Genomic DNA, 17,360 nt, shown 5'->3' on the forward strand with positions numbered 1-17,360 from the left:
AATCATCAGCAAGATCATGGAATCATCATCACAGTTAACATAAAATCATTTATTTTCTCCAACGACCTCATCTCAATTCATCAATTTGGATTCAGGCCAGGTCACTACCTTGGACATGCTGCTTCGACTCAACCAACAATGAATGGAGACCCTCAATATCAGAAATGAAATCAGGGCAGTCTCTCTGGGCATATCTTGAGCTTTCAATAGTCTGGCATTCCACCTTGCTCTCCAAACGTCTGCTGATGGAATCCAAGGCTAACTCCACTCTTGGATCACCGACTTCCTCCACTCACATAGCTGATGTGTGGTTCTCGATCAAATGCTTTTCTTCTCCTCTCCCTGTCAAGGTTGGAATGCCCCAACACAGTGTTCTAGACCACATCATATTCCTAATTTTCATCAATGATCACTCTGACTCTGGAAAATCCTATTTATCTCTTTGCTGAAGACTCCCCCCTCTGCCATGACATCCCTCATCCTTCTGACAGACAGGCGGCCTCTTCCCTCTCTTCAGACCTGGACAAAAATCACAAACTGGTTAAATGTTTGGAATAGGTCTTAACCCTGAGAAATCCCACACACTCATTCTCTCTCTCCAAAAGGATCGTACCCCAAACCCTCCCATACACTTTCTCAACAACCCTCTCAAAGAAGTTCAGTCACTCAATCTCTTGGGTCGCTAATCTCTCTTGGGAAAACCATATTTCAAAGTTGGCCTCTAAAGCCAGATGCTGACTGAGCATCCTCCATCATGCAAAGTCTTTTCTTGGCTCACCTGAACTCCTATCCATCTTCAAGGCTTTCATACACAGCTTGATGGAGTACTGTTCTCCCCTCTGGGATGGAGCCCCTGCTTCACACATTGCTCAGCTTGATGCCATGGAAACCAAGGCCTTCAAAATCATTGGAACCTCTCGCGATGATTCTGAGTTTATGGGCCTATAACTTCACCATCGCCAACAGGTTGGTGGTCTCTGTCTTCTCCTGCCTGCTTTCTGGTCTTGCACCATGCCCTCTCTGTGCTATGTCCCCCCCCCCCCCCCGAGGTATCTGCAGGATGCATGCGGTCCACCACAAACCCTCTCCTTGTGAATGCCAAAATCCAGAGCCACTGCAAACCTCCACTCATTTGTTCCAACCTGTGGAACCAACTTCCACACGCACTTTAATCTCATTCTTTCCTCCAGGTCTTCAAGACCTGCTGTTCACCACAATCTCAAATCATCCCCCATCCAAAACCATGATCTTTTCTTCACCCATTAAACCATCCTCCACCCCCAACCAAAATTTTGCTTCTGTATCCATCTTGTCCACCCTTTGCATTCTCCCCCACTACCTCTCATCGTTACCCACATCCCTTGTTTGTCCGTCTCCATGTTTTTTATCCCTCTGCCCTGCCGTGGGCATTTCCCCCATCTCCTGCTGTTCCTTTTGTTGTGTTGTGTCGAGATCAGTTCTGTATTCTAGCTCTTCCAAGAATCTTGACGATACAGTATCCAAAATATATATATATATATATATATATATATATATATATATATATATATATATATATATATATATATATATATATATATATATATATATATAGAGAGAGAGAGAAGAGAAGACAGGACAGGACAGGACACATAAGAGAAGACAAGATACAGAGACAGAGTAGGACAGCAACATGCCAGTAAGATTTGGGTTTGGTTGGGTCAATGGGGGTGGGAAAAAAAAAACAAAAAAAAAAACAAGACCAGGGATAGCAATGGGGGGATGATATGAGATGGTGGTACACAGCTTCCTTGACGTCCTGAAGGGAGGAGGAGGGTTGAATAGCCTCAATATGGTGGTTCTAAACGAGATCGACAAGGAACATAAGAGTTGAAGTACACCTGAGATTTTGGATTTTCCTTCCTGTAAAAGTGCCTTGAGAGATCTTTTTGTGAATAGAAATAACAACAACATTACTATCATTATTACTAGCAGAGTACCCGCACGATGGGCGATCTTGTTGCAAGCATGCAACACGTTCTTCTGGCACATACCTATATTTGGCGGCATATATAGGCAAAAGAAACATGAAGTTATGTGCATGAAGCAAAAAACATACCAACTGCATATCATTCAAAACACCTCACTGCACTGGAAAACGTGGGGATAGGAATACTGTACTGTAAATGGTGGACACTTGTAATACCCTCCCCCACCTGGAGGTGGGGTTACGTGACACACATTTACATAGAGAATTTGCATCCCCCCTCCCCCCCCCCGAAGACCACGAGCAAAGATAAAAACACCATCCATCCATCCAATGGGACCATACTCTGTGCAGAGCATTGGTGCTGTCTAAGCAGTCTCCTTGGCTATCAGACACAATCCTGGACGGTTCGCCACTCCGACATAGGATACCAGCAAGCTGGTACTCATTTTGCTGACCTCAGAGGGATGACAGGCTGAGTCAACCCCACCAGATATTAATTCAACAGGTGAGTAGGATTTGAACTCAGTACCCTGGAGAATGCCACCAAGTCCACCACTAAGCCAACACCAAGCATATTAAAAACACCCCCATACATTAATTGGGGCCATGCTGATCCTATGCAGCAAGTCTGGATAGAATCAGGCCACAACCGTAGGAGTAGTAGTGCGACAAACAAACACACAAACACCGGTCCGTGATTAATAGTAAGAACAAGGGAAGAAAGGGGGAAGTGATTGTGAATTTAACATTCCATTTTATTTACTTTTCACATTGTTCCTAACAAAAGGGAACAGGAACAACGCAGGCATGATGATAGGCCGAATAGCCTTCTCATGCACCAAAGTTCCCTGTGTAATGCTGTTACGAATAGGAAGAAATGGGGAGGAAAGAACAGAAAGTTGGGGGTGAGGGTGCATGTAATTAGAAGAGGGAGATTGAGATGTTGGGAATGGGAGGGGGGTGGATGGACTTGGGGTTGGAAGGAGGATTAAGTACTTGGGGTTTGGGGCAATTGAGGACTTTAAGAAGAAAGGGGGAGGGGATGATTGATTGATGATTGATTCAGAATTGGTTTGGGGGAGGGAGGGCAGAGAGGGGACAGAATTGGGATTGAATGGTTTGAGGATTTGAAGAAAGGGGGAGGGGAGCACAGAGTTTGGGTGTGGTGGGAGGGGGGTTAAGGTCATAGTATTGTGTATAGGTGGGTGTGTGTGTGTGAGGGGGGGTTGAGGTTTGGGAGCTGAAGTCACATTTTACATTATGCAGAATTTCCATGGGTTCGTCATAGTTCTGTTGTGTCTTTTATAGAGCGACACTTTGCAAAACAAGAACATAGAATTGCACATGGTAGAGCGCATACCTCTGCCAGGCTGAACAGTTTACATTTTGTATCCCACTGATAGGCCAGATCAGCATCCAGACCATTCGTCCATATCACACATCAAAATATAATCGGCTTGTTCTTGTCACCTACTCAACTCATCCATCAAGTTTTGTCATAATCCATGCATAAGTTTTTGCAATATCGTGATATATATATATATATATATATATATATATATATATATATATATATATATATATATATATATATATATATATATATATATATATATACACACACACGTTTTGGCTCCTTCTCTCAATGAAGAAGAATCACTTTATTTAAATCCAAAAAAAATTATTGGATCCTTATCCAGATCTTCACCAAAATCATCATTTAGTTATGGCCTTGGGGTCTTTTAGGTCCTCAGGATCTTTTCGATCCCTTTTGTCTTTTGGGTCCTCAGGGTCTTTTCGATACTCAGGGTCTTTTGGGTGTCTTGGTTCCTCGGGGTCTTTTGGATCCCCTTGGTCTTCAGGATCCTTGGGGTATTTTGGGTCTCTTAGGTCTTTGGGCACTTTATGTCAAGTATTTAAGGTTCCAATTGTGGGTGACATCAGGTCATCTGTCCAATCAATGGGTGAAAAGTGGATACATACATACATACATACATACATACATACGCTCCATTATATATATATAGATTAAGAGCAAACTGACCTTAATTTTCCGTTTGTATTGAGGAATTTCCATTTCCAGAAGAAACATTATGTTATTCCATTCTTCCCGAGTAAGCTCTTCATAGATGTTGAACATGAGAAGTCTGTATGGTCAATGCACTCATTGTTAAAGCGTACTTCATTATATAACCATCCCAAAAATTTACTTTTCTCATATATAAGACATTCATCAATTAAATCAAGCATTACGTAACAATAGGAACAAAAACCTCAATGAGTGTCCACCCCCAACCCCAATAACTACATAATAATCTGAACCTCTTCTGGCATTAATTTTTTTTTTTTAAAGAAGAAGAATTTAATTTAAAAATATATATATATATATCAAAATCAAGTGTGTCCAGCCAACTGCTCCCCCTTCCCTCCATATAAATGTGGCACAGGCACAGTGTCGCATTTGAAATAAAATAAAAAGCAGCAAAGAAGAATTCTGCAATACATTAATGGCATCCAATACTGAACTGGCAGCTTTTTTGTTAAAAAAGAAAAAAAAAAAAAAAAAAGGAGGCCAAAACATCAGTGGACCCACAATGTAACAGCTGAAAATAGTCTGGAGTAACCAGGAAATATATGCCGAGGATATTAAAACTACAGGGTTTAAACAGGAGGAGAAGGAGGAGGAAGAGAAATAGTGCAAACAGTGGAAAAGGAAGATGGTGGTATAATGTCATTTGCTACCAGAGGCACTTTCAGGAATGTTTGCAGAACACTGCCGTTGTACTCATGTCTACTAAATTTGGATGTATTCCTTTGAAACGGAAGTGGACAACTCGGTTCGACACAACGACCGAGATGCAATGTATAAACCTGGCACCTTACTTTAACATCCGACATTCATGTTTGATGGAATGACCCTGAGATGCTCAAACATTTCTTGCATTGGTAATGCACCCTCTTGTTCTTTTCAAATTGTGTGGGTCATCTTCACTCAACAGTTTGAAATCTTTTGTGGCCACAACAGTTGTTGGGCAACTCACTGTTCAAAAATTTCCCCCCCCTCCTCCCCCATCACACCACAATGTCACACAATGATCTTGAATGCACCCCAGTCCTGGACAAACTAAACGGTTTTACGATGACAAACATGTATATCAATGTGAGGTCACCATATGCAAATGTCAAACTATTTGAATGTTAAATGAAACCTCCCCTTTCCCCCACAATTTTTTTTTTCGAGCTAATAATAAACCATTATCCAAAGTGGGGTAGGGGTAAATTAGGGCACAATTTTCAACATAATTACCACCTTGCAGTACAACAAAGCTGCAAAGCCTCAAGGTCACCCACTGTTCTGCACACATCCATTGTTCTGCTGCAGCAGTCCCATTCATCCATTGTAATGGATGGTTCCCGTTTGTGAAATGAATATCACTGCTGCAGTTTTTTCATTCAGCTACCTATTGATGTGCATCACATGACCCAACATGTATTCACAAATGTTTTTTTGATTTGATGTACCATCCTCTTTCCTGAGTGTCGGTGCTGTCGAAGCAGCTTCGTGGCAAGGGTTATTATACCGGGTGGTTTGCCATCACCTTCCCAGCGTTGTTTCATACATGCTCTGTCCTTTTAAATGCTGGCGTCAAGCAGGGAAGCAGCACGTGGCATTTTCAAAAGTCTTTGGTGTGACTCGGACGGGGTTTGAACCACCGACCTCCCAGACTCAAAATGGATGCTCTCAACCATCACACCACCGAGTGTGATCCGATAATAGAAGCTGTTAAATACAATCCTAAAACATCCAATCAATCCAAGGTTAGAATTGAGGTTTTTTTGCCACGACAGGAAGATCGAGCAGAAAAAGGAGGAATGGGATTTCGTCTAAATCACTTCTGTAATCAGTGATTGGTGGAATTTCTGAACAATTACACCATGGACAGTTAGCAGATCTCTCATCAAGGGTCATATGCATATAAAGTGCAAATAATTTTTTTACCTCCACCTCCTTTTTCATCTGTCCATCCATCCTGCTTGTCCTCCATCCCCTCACATTGTTCTCCCCCACCCCTCATCTGCTCCTTTTCTCATAATTGCCATCGCATTCTGCGAAAGGTTATGTATTGGTCGCTGTGTATTTATTTTATTTGTCTTTCCCTCTCTATAGCGATGTCATGTAATCAGTGGCCCTATCTTATAAATCCAAATAGGGTATGGAAAACAAAACAAAACCAGAATGGCACTAGTAGAGTGCATAGTCTTGCCTTGCGCACTCATTCTGAACAAAAATACTATCTCAACACGCTACTATTATAGCCCATATACCAATATCATCTATGTACCTTATTACAGTGCCTTCAGAAAGTATTCACACCACTCGAGTTTTGTCACATTTTGTTGTGTTACAGTCTGAATTTAAAATGGATTCAACTTAATTTTTGTCACTAATCTACACAAAATACCCCGTAATGACAAAGTGAAAACATGTTTTTTGAAATTTTTACAAATATTATCGAAGATTAACCACAAAAATATCGAATTTACATAAGTATTCAGCCCCACCCCTTCCCATCAATATTTTGGAGAAGCCCCTTTGGCAGCAAATACAGCTTCGAGTCTTCTTGGGTATGTCTGTGACAGCTTTGCACATCTGGATTTGGAGATTTTCTCCCATTCTTCCTTGCAGATTTGCTCAAGCTCTGTCAAGTTGGATGGGGAGTGTCGGTGGACACCATTCGTCAAGTCTTTCCACAGATTCTCAATGGGATTCAAGTCTGGGCTTTGGCTGGGCCACTCAAGGACTTTCACATTCTTGTTCTGAAGCCATTCCAGTGTTGCTTTTGCTGTATGCTTGGGGTCATTGTCCTGTTGGAACATAAATCTTCGCCACTGTCTAAGGTCTTTTGCACTCTGAAGTAGGTTTGCCTCAAGGATTTGCCTGTATTTGGCTCCATTTGTTGTTCCCTCTATCCTTACAAGTCCCCCAGTCCCTGTCGCTGAAAAGCATCCCCATAGCATGATGCTGCCAGCAAAGAGATGGCGTTAGATAAGTGATGAGCTGTGCTCTGTTTCCGCCAGACATTGCGCTTTTCATTCAGGCCAAAGAGTTCAATTTTCGTCTAATCAGAACACAGAATCTTTTGCCTCATGCTCTGTCATTCACATGCCTTTTTTGAAAACTCCAGGTGTGCCGTCATATGCCTTTTTCTCAAGAGTGGCTGCCATATGTCCACTCTCACATGAAGCCTAAATTTGTGAAGTACTGCGGAGGTTGTTGTCCTTCCGGCAGGTTTTCCCATCTCAACCAAGGAACTCTGTAGTTCTGTCAGAGTGGTCATTGGGTTCTTGGTCACCTCACTGACAGAGGTCCTTCTTGCCTGGTTGCTCAGTTTGGTTGGACAGCGAGCTCTAGGAAGAGTCTGGGTAGTTCCATATCCTTTCCATTTCCTAATAATGAAGCTCACTGTACTCTTGGGAACTTTCAACACTCTAGAAATTATTTTATACCCTTCTCCAGATCTATGCCTCCTCACAATTCTGTCTCAGAGTTCTACGGGCAGTTCCTTGGACTTCATAGTGGAGTTTCTGCTCTGTCATGCACTGTCAACTGTGGGACCTTATATAGAAAGGTGTGTTTCTTTCCAAATCATGTACAATCAATTGAATTGGCCACAAGTGGACTCCAAGTAAGTTTTCGAGACATCTAAAGGATGATCAAAGGAGATTGAATACATCTGAGCTCAATTTGGAGTGTCATTGCAAAAGGGTTGAATACTTCTTGACCCAAGACATTTCAGCTTTTCATTTTTAATGTATTTGTAATTACTTCAAAGAAAACAAACTTCCACTTTGACATTTTGGGGTATTTTGTGTGGATCAGTGACAAACAAAAAAAACAACCTCAATTTAATCCATTCTAAATTCAGGCTGTAACACAACAAAATGTGAAAAAGTCAAGGGGTATGAATACTTTATGAAGGCCCTGTAGGTTACATACATTCCCATTATCTGTTGCTTTATTGATCAATTACTGCATTAACATATTAAACAACCACTTTTGTGCATGCACATTAAGGAAAAATTGCATCAATGAAGATGAATATGAAAAACAAAAAAATCAAAATATATTCCCCATGGAGAGTCGATCATATGTATGAAGTTTTGCATCGACCTGTTCAGCAGTTCCAGAGAAGAAGAATTTTGCAGTTTTTATTTTCAATCCAATATGACCGCCAGACCACGTGATCTATGACGTCAAAAATGTAACTACTCATACACCAGGTCTTGGACCAGATACATGAAGTTTCAGGATTTTAGATAAGGATTTCAATTAAACCAAATATGGCTGGAATACCACTTAACCGACAATGTCATCATTATCACCCTATGTACTGCCGAGGGAGTTTATGACATTTAACAAGTTTCAACTTTTTTGTTGAGTGTTTTTTTGAGAAAAACATGTCCAAATGTTTTTTTTACCATAATTTAACATGGTTGCCATACCATGTAGCACATGAAATCAGAGTTATCAACAAAATATTCCCCATGGAGAGTCCCTCCTATGTTTAAAGTTTCACATCGATCAGATAAGCGGTTGAAGAGAAAACCATTTTTAAAGCAAAAATATGTAGACATGGACACACACACACACACACACACACACACACACACACACACACACACACACACACACACACACACACACACACCCACACACACACACACACACACACACACACACACACACACACACGAGTTGCAAAGGTCTCACAACCCCTTCGGGGCGAAACCAACTCTGACAATTGCATCCAGCACACAGTGACTTTCATGAAAGATTAACAATAATCACCTGATAGCTTGACAAGTGCAAAATAAAAGTCTGACAACTTATTGTGTATCAGGTAACTTCCATTGGCTCTTTGTCAAACACCCTCCCCCCCCCATTCCCTAATCCCCCTCCCCAGCATTCCCACCTAAAAGGGCTGATACAGGGTGGCAGGCTTTGTGCAGCTTCATCCCTGTCTTCTAAATGAAGGTGGTGCAGGAGATTCATAATAGAGTCTTCCGAAGAGGAATTTCCCATTTGAGGCCCGAGACGCTTCATGAGATCCGATGTGTTTGATTTCTCATCGTGGCATAGGAAGCGCAGTGTGGACTGCATTTCTGTGAATTGCTCAGAAGACCCAGGCTCAGTAGTTGGCAGTGCATTGGCCATTCTCCTGGAATCATTAGCTGAAGACAATCACTTGTCTGCCAAAGACAAGTTTCATTCTTTGAAAACCATCAAACTCACTCCGTAAAATTGCCCTGATTCAGCCACTCCGTTTTGTCTCTTCCTGCACTGCAACGTCAAAAAGAAATAATAGGATAAGACAGGGAAAATTAGTGTACATCTCGTGAAAAGTGAACTTGACTGAGAATTATTGAACTCATGGACATACAGTACAGTGCCTTCAGAAAGTTTTCGCACTCCTCGACTTTTGTCACATTTTGTTGTGTTACAGCTCGAATTTAAAATGGATTAAATTTAATTTTATTGTCACCGATCTACACAAAATACCTCATCATGACAAAGTGAAAACATGTTTTTGGAATTTTTTTACAAATTAATTAAAAATGAAAAGCTGAAATGTCTTTTGTCAAGAAGTAATCAACCCCCTGAGTCAGTACATTGTAGAAGTGTCTTTGGCAGCGATTACAGCTTTGAGTCTTCTTGGGTATGTCTGACAGCTTTGCACATCTGGATTTGGGAATTTTCTCCCATTCTTTCTCACAGATTTGTTCAAGCTGTGCCAAGTTGAATGGGGAGTGTCGGTGAACAGCAATCTTCAAATCGTTCCACAGATTCTCAAGGGATTCGTCTGGACTTTGGCTGGGCTACACAAGGAATTTCACATTCTTGTTCCAAAGCCATTGCAGTGTTGCTTTGGCTGTATACTTGGGGTCATTGTCCTGTTGGAATGTAAATCTTCACCACAGTCAAAAGTCTTTTGCACTCTGAAGCAAATTATCCTCAAGGATTTGCCTGTATTTGGCTCCATTCATTGTTCCATCCATCCTGATAAGTCTCCCAGTCACAGCTGCTGAAAAGCATCCCCACAGCATGATGCTGATGTTAGATGGGTGACAAACTGTGCTCACTTTTTGACAGATGTAGCGGTTTGCATTCAGGTCAAAGAGTTCAATTTTCTTTTGCCTCATGCTCTCAGAGTCTTTCACAACCCTTTTTGCAAATTTCAGGCACACTGTCATGTGCCTTTTACTCAAGAGTGGCTTCCACCTGGCCACTCTCCCACAAAGCCTAAATTTATGAAGTGCTGCAGAGATTGTTGTCCTTCTGGCAGGTTCTCCCATCTCATCCAAGGAACAGTGTTGTTCTGTCAGAGTGGTCATTGGGTTCTAGATCACCTCCCTGACAAAGGTCCTTCTTGCTCAGTTTGGTCAGAAAACCAGCTCTCTGAAGAGTCTGGGTAGTTCCATATCCTTTCCATTTCCTAATGATGGAGCTGACTGTGCTCTTGGGAACTTTCAACATTCCACAAATTGTTTTGTACACTTCCCCAGATCTATGCCTCTTCACAATTCTATCTCGGACAATTCAACGGACAATGGACAATTCCTTGGACTTCACGGTAGAGTTTCTGCTCCGCCATGCACTGTAAACTGTGGGACCTTGTGTAGAAAAGTTTGTTTCTTTCCAAATCATGTCCAAGCAATTGAATTGGCCACAGGTAAACTCCAATCAAGTTGAAGAGACATCTCAAGGATGACCAAAGAAAATTGGATGCACCTGAGCTCGATTTGGAATGTCATTGCAAAGGGGTTGAATACTTATTGGCTCAAGACATTTCAGATTTTAATTACTTTGTAAAGAAAATTCTAAAAACATGTTTTCACTGTTATTCTGAGGTATTTTGTGTTGATCGCTGACAAAATTTTTTTTTTATTTACTAGTAATCCATTTAACATTCAGGCTGCAACACAACAAAATGTGACAAAAGTCAAGGGGTGTGAGTGAATACAACTCTTGGAGAAATCCGTCAAGCACAGGTGATGGGATGGAATGTCATTTGATACAAGAGGGTGAAACAACAACTCGAGAGTTAATAGAACACCTTACCAGGGGTTTCCTTATTTTTTGGAGTAGGAGGCTACCATTAAAAAGTAGCAGGTTACCATCACCGTGAGCGAAGCGAGCGCAGCTGTATGGCCGGGGTCCAGGTCCTGCATAGGGCCCTGGAAGCCGGAGGATCCTAGATGGCTGGAGATGCATTCTAGCATGATTTCTGACATTAAATAGTTCTCATATTATCATGCTGTTGGGGTGGAAAACTCCACAAAAACAGGTGGTTAGGCCAATACTGGATGTAGTTGCATTAACATACTGACTGACTGACTGGTTGACTGAAATTCAACTATACTGTATAGTTAGTTCAAGCAGCTTTTAAACAGGGTTCATTAATTTAAGGCCATGGTTTAGGGCACACCAAGGTGTCTGGAAGATGGAGCATCTAAGCACTTTTAAAGAGGCATTTTAGCAACATTTGGGCCATACCTTAGTTCTTAATAGGGAGATGATACTGCACATGGTGGAGTACAGTGAGCAATCTGAAGTAAGTGTGTTACATAATAATAGTGTAGATGAACTAGCATTCATTAAGGAAACCATATTCCATTTCACTTCTGTGAGTGTTCAGGGTTTGCTGTATGAATGCTGTGAGCACGAAGGATAATATTATTATATTATAATAATGTTGGGTAAAATGTGCAAACCAAACTATTAACACTGCAAATTCTGTATACATCAGGATCTAAAGTTTGATTGAAGTAATAGACTTTTAGTGATATTATTTAATTCCAGTAATCAAGGAAGTGTGATATTTTTGATATCTATACAAAACATTCTAGGAGTTATACTCATCTTCAATTTCTGCTGTCAAACCAATAACAAACTCATATACCGGTAAACAATATTTCAATCAATCTTTAGTATTAAAATCAAATCCTTTGGGAATCTGAGTCACTATATATATATATATATATATATATATATATATATATATATATATATATATATATATATATATATATATATATATATATGTTTTATAGAAAGAAAAATTAATTCATAAATGAGATTTCACATTCAAAAAGTTTATTAGATATTTTTGTGCTGCAAACATTCTACATCCTCAACTTTCAAAACAATGTTGTCCAAATTTCAGGATCAAAGTAGCCATGAATTCAGTCTATTTTCAGTTGCAAACATATCCAACATCTTTATGATATTATTCTAGCAGGAATGAACAAATGACATTATATGTAGTTAAATAATCAATGATTGAAAGTTAGTAAACTTAAAATATATTTGGGATGAACAAACGTTCCCGAGCAAAGAACAAATTGTATATGTTGTGCGTAAATTCTTGAAGCTGATGTTTACAGTTCTGTTTAACAGTGTTTAACCTATAGTCATTTAGCAAGTTAAGCGACACAATTGGAGTCACTGTCACTATCAGATGAAATGTCTTCGACATTAAATTGTCGCACTGCTTCATTTTCAGTCAGAGGGGACAATTCTGATTCGACAGGCAAGTCATCAGTCAAAATAATTTGGGGACATGCAAACGAAGTTGATGGTACACTAACAAGTCGTTGCTTTGGGAACTTCCGTCAAGGTTTTTGGCTACGCCAGACAAGGAGTTCGGCATCATTTGAGTCAACTGGAGGACCATTGATTGAGATTGTCAGCAAGGCATCGAGCATGTCATTTTCATTGCTGACCTCATTCTTGACTTAATACGCTTAAGGGCGCTGGCTCCCCGTTCTGGCCATGCATTGGAAACTGGCAGAGACATACAAATTTCTGCAAGCTCTACCAGTTTGGGGTAAAAGTGCTGTTTCTGAGATAAGATTTGTTTAAGTACCCATTCTGTTGGTGTGAGGTTAGATTTTAATGAAAGTACTTCAGCAGGCATGTTTTTCCATGAATTTAATTCAAACTTAAAATTCTGCCACTCAGCAAGAACTTTCTGCTGACCAGCTTTCTCAAAAAACTGACCACCAAGTAGGTCAATGTAATCTGCACCATACTCTGAAAATCCATGGTCATCAGCTTCAGGTACTGAAGTCTGATCAAATACACTGAAGCTGGCGAGGACATTGGACTCAGCGAATCTCTCCTGGATTTTCTCCTTTAGGGCATGAACATATTTCTGTAGCAGATTCGAAAACTGATCTCTGTCAAAATCTGTAACTTTCAACTCACAACTCTCAAGCCTACCACCCTTCTTTAAATCATTCTGCAGATTTTGCACAACCTCCCCTTCACTGACAATTTTATCTAGCTCACAAAGAGTGTGCTGAATGCTTGGCTCAATTCGAGCAAAATTTACTGTGCCTCTCTGAAATGTTTTGCTCAGTGCCCCTAAGTGTGGAAAAATTTTCTTCAGTATATAAATTGCCCCAAAGAACTTAACAGAATTCATCTTACTTAGCAAACCACAGGCAATGGCATCTTGCACCCTGCACTGCCGAAGAGTCAGTAACAAAGGCAGAATGTCCATATAGACAGCCTCTACAGTTGGCCAGTTCACAGCTGCTCATACTTGGCCTTCACTTCAGTGAATAAACGGCGATTTTCAGTGCAAAAAAACACGAATAATAACATGTACAAAAGCTGCTTTAAGCTTATAGGCTAATTACTTTATAAATTAAAAAGGCACAATGGGTGACCGTGTATTTTGGAGCCGCATCACTTGACAAAAGCTCAAAATGGACTAGGTGAAACACGCGTTTCGTGAAACAACAACAACAACAACGTCGCACTCGCGAGAGTGCAAGTTTAGACCAATTACTGATGGCCAGAAGCTTACCTCCCATGTCTTTGGACTTCTTCAAAAATCCAAAGTCAAACAGGGATTTCCATTTCGATGTCATTGTTTCGGCACCGAAACTGCGAGGCCTACAAAGTTTATTTTCTTGAGGTCATTGCTGTATGGTACCAGGGTATCAGGCCAACAGTCCAAAACGAGGCTAAAGCAGAGAACTCTCTATTGCAGGAGGCGTGTTTTAGCTGCTTGTTATTTTTAGGTCAGTGTTGTGCTCGACCTGGCGAGAGTACTAACAGTAAAAGTAAGCCCGCTTTTATCGAAATACTAATGTGTTCGTCTCGGATTTCAAAAGAGGGGGTGTAGAGATTTTGTGGTGCCAAAAAAAAAAAAAAAAAAAAAAAACGGCGCTGAAGTACGCGGCGATCTTTGACATTTTTTCTCCGAGTAGACGGCTCTGGGTCGCCGGTAACCGGCTTCTAAGCAAACCCCTGCCTTACCCCACTCAGTCTTGAGAAAGGACGTGGGAAGGGTCGACAAGGGTGAAAATTTGATTTGTCGAGATGTAAAATGCCGTAATGTTTTGTCCAAATACTGCTAAGCAGAAGGGTTTTGAAAGTGCCAAAAAGGTTATTTGTGCTCTACAGTGTTCAAACAATATACTCTACAGTATATTGTTATGGCTGTGGAAATTTGCACAACACCAGAAAGGTCCTGAGATCAGTTATGCCAGTAAGTTTATGTGCAGATAGTTCCCCACCGTTGTTTAGAGGGCCTTATTCGTGTTCACCGGGCTGCGACGCTTTGAGATAGCCGTTTTTCTTTTCTCTAACATTATTTTGGACCAATCATCCCCCAACAACAAAATCGCCACCACCATCATTCCCAAACACCACCACCTTCGCCTCTTTACCTCCACAACTCCACCCCGCAAACAAACAAACATCGCTTCACCGCCATTCTCAAACGACGCCCACAACAACCAAATCGCCACCACCAACATCGTTCCCAAACAACCACAACCAAACCACCACCACCTTCACCCTTTTCCCTTCACTACCATCAACAACGCCACCCCGCAAACATCGCTTCATCTCCATCCCGGAGACAACGCCATCTTCACGCTGTCAGGACGAGCGCTCCGATGATTTCTACCACGTCGGCTTTGCCGGGGTTGGAGGTCAAGGGTCAGGGGTCGATTCTCGCTTCCCCGGCCCTATAAAGGGCGAGCAGAACGGAGTTCAGGGCCAGTCGGTTTTACGGAGCTTGAGGCAGTGTCGAGAGAAGTGTCGGTGGGTCGGTTGCCAGTGTTGGTGAACGGAGCTCGCAGTCAGTGGTGGGGGAGACGAGCTCGCGATCAGTTACAAGTCAGTCTGGGTTCAGTTTTCGAGAGACAGAGCTCAAGACAGCCGGTTGTGGGGAGACGGTCGTGGTGTCAGAGCGAGAGTTGGTGAACGGAGCAGGGACGCGGAGAGGGGCTCAGAGGCAAACCAGAGGGCTACGTGGAGACCACCGCTGGGAAAAGGGGCGAAGTGGAGACCACAGCCAGGGAGAGTTTGCCGGAGTAAAGGCGGTCCAGGGTGCTCGTTCGAGCGTCAACTCGCTAAGAGAGCGTCGACTCGCTAAAAGAGCATCGACCGGCTTAGCGAGCATCGACGTGCTGAGAGAGCATCAGCAATTCGCCCATACCGAGCATCCGCGCAGAGAGAGTGCCGGTAATCCCGTCTCGCTGGGAGAGCATTGACATGCTGAGAGGGCATCGACGTGCTGAGAGAGCAGCAGCAACTCCCCCATGCCGAACATCCGCGCAGAGAGAGCGCCGGTAACCCCGTCCGTTCCGCGGTGCCTGCTGTGTGGCGCGAGCCTGCGCATCCGGGTGGAGAATGCCGGAGAGAGCTCACCGACCAAGCCGGGTGCCAGAGGACAGGCACGGCCACGCCAAGCCGTGGGGGAGGAGATGTCGCGACCTGCCCACCGTCGCGCCACGAGGGCGTGGGTAAGACCCTTCGGTCTCGTGGGCCTGACCGTTCATCCAGGCTCCACGGACCTATCTGTCACCACCCTTGTCTTTGCTTTTTGTATAAATGCACGTGGTGGCACCGTCTAGTAAGTAGACTTGTTTAAGTGACTGTGTGTGAATAAAACACTTTATTTGGTGGTAATTCTTTTATCTGCTTGCTTTGACTGCACATACGTGCATGAATCATTGCTGTGACTGTAAAGATGTGCAATGTCAAATAAATGTGCTTAATGAACTGTTCCCCGTTCGTTGCATCCTATTCCCTGTTTTGAAAGTGCCATCTTGCATCACGGAAGAAATTGGTAGAGGGGTATAAGCACCCGGTAAACAGAATCACATCCGTCGAGGTCGGCGATAACATCGCTCGGTTATCACTGTAGCACAGAACGGACCGCTTAAGCGGTTCGTGTCCTAGGCCGACCTGCGGCGAGGTACAATCACCCGGTTGACTACTTGCGCAGGTACTTAGGTAGGTCGAATTTGGCGAGCAACCCTATCCTGCGCGGGTGGGCAATTGGCATGATCGTGGTGAGGTTAAACCCCCACCCATAACTAGCTCCTGGCGGTAGTTCCAAGGACTGAATTGTCCGACCGGTGGGCGACGCGGTCACGATTCAAGTTACATGGCCGATCGCACGCCGGCGGGCACGAATTCGCAACAATACAATTCCATTTAAATAAAATAGATTTTGAAGGTCTAAAAAATTTTTTTTTTTCAGAAGTTTACCGCCATTGACGCAGCATCTTATACATCACCTTGTTGTATACATTACTCCAGTTATTTGTGCCTGTTTGTGTCCTTTATGACGTCCTTAAAAAAGAGCAAGTTGTCTGTTTGGAACGATTTTCAATTTTGCTCGACTGCCAGATCCGTAGAGCAAAAATTAAATTCTCACTCTTCTCTGCGCATGCACAATCGGGATGAATTCAGTCAAAGTACTGCTAAACTGCAGGTTTGTTTTCTGATTACTGTTCAAAATATAACATTCCATTGAAATAAAGTTGTTCCTCAATCAAATAAAGTTGGCTTAAAGCACCACCCACCAGAATGACATGATGTCTTCTGGCAGAGTGACCACTGACAAGTACACTTCAACTTGGCCAAAGAAAATAAATGAAGTAAATTTAGATGGCGTAAGCAGAATTGTAAGACAATAATTGTGCATACCAAGCTTTGTGACGATGTACACAGCATAATGAGACAGAGGACACAGGAACGGACAGACACATTCATATTATTTACAGAGATTTCTCAAAGCAATGCAAGAAATCTTTTCCCCATTGAGGCTGTGTTTTCTGTCTCTCGGGTCCTGCGTGATAATATGCATGTGCTTTACACGATTCATTCCATATTCAAGTGTTAAACTTGCATGGAAAATAAAAACATCGCATCATCTTTTTTGAGCATTTAAAAATGCAGAGCCTCATTGGGGTAAAGAGATTGATGTAGATCTGAGCACCAATGATGCACATAAAAGTAGATCTGCGGATAGAGGGACTGACAGGGGGAAGGACGTGCACGAGCAACAGCCTTTTTGCA

At 42.3% G+C, this 17,360-nt stretch overlaps 1 protein-coding gene across 2 annotated transcripts in view; it reads right to left on the reverse strand.

Moving 5' to 3' along the window:
* Nucleotides 1–17,360, reverse strand: part of LOC147027961 (caspase-8-like) — an 85,885-nt gene that overhangs the window by 36,307 nt on the left and 32,218 nt on the right. For both annotated transcript variants that reach the window (XM_085877850.1, XM_085877851.1), the window contains exons 2-3: nucleotides 8,944–9,311; nucleotides 4,014–4,116 (exon numbers count right to left, since the gene is read on the reverse strand). In XM_085877850.1, coding sequence (XP_085733976.1) covers nucleotides 4,014–4,116; nucleotides 8,944–9,185 — 345 coding nt within the window. In that variant the 5' untranslated portion in view covers nucleotides 9,186–9,311. The remainder of the gene's footprint in view (nucleotides 1–4,013; nucleotides 4,117–8,943; nucleotides 9,312–17,360) is intronic.

The sequence above is a fragment of the Eptatretus burgeri genome, chromosome 4 (genome assembly GCF_056783735.1).
Source record: "Eptatretus burgeri isolate ZD-2024b chromosome 4, Ebu_testis_v1, whole genome shotgun sequence".
In the NCBI taxonomy this organism is placed as follows: Eukaryota; Metazoa; Chordata; class Myxini; order Myxiniformes; family Myxinidae; genus Eptatretus; species Eptatretus burgeri.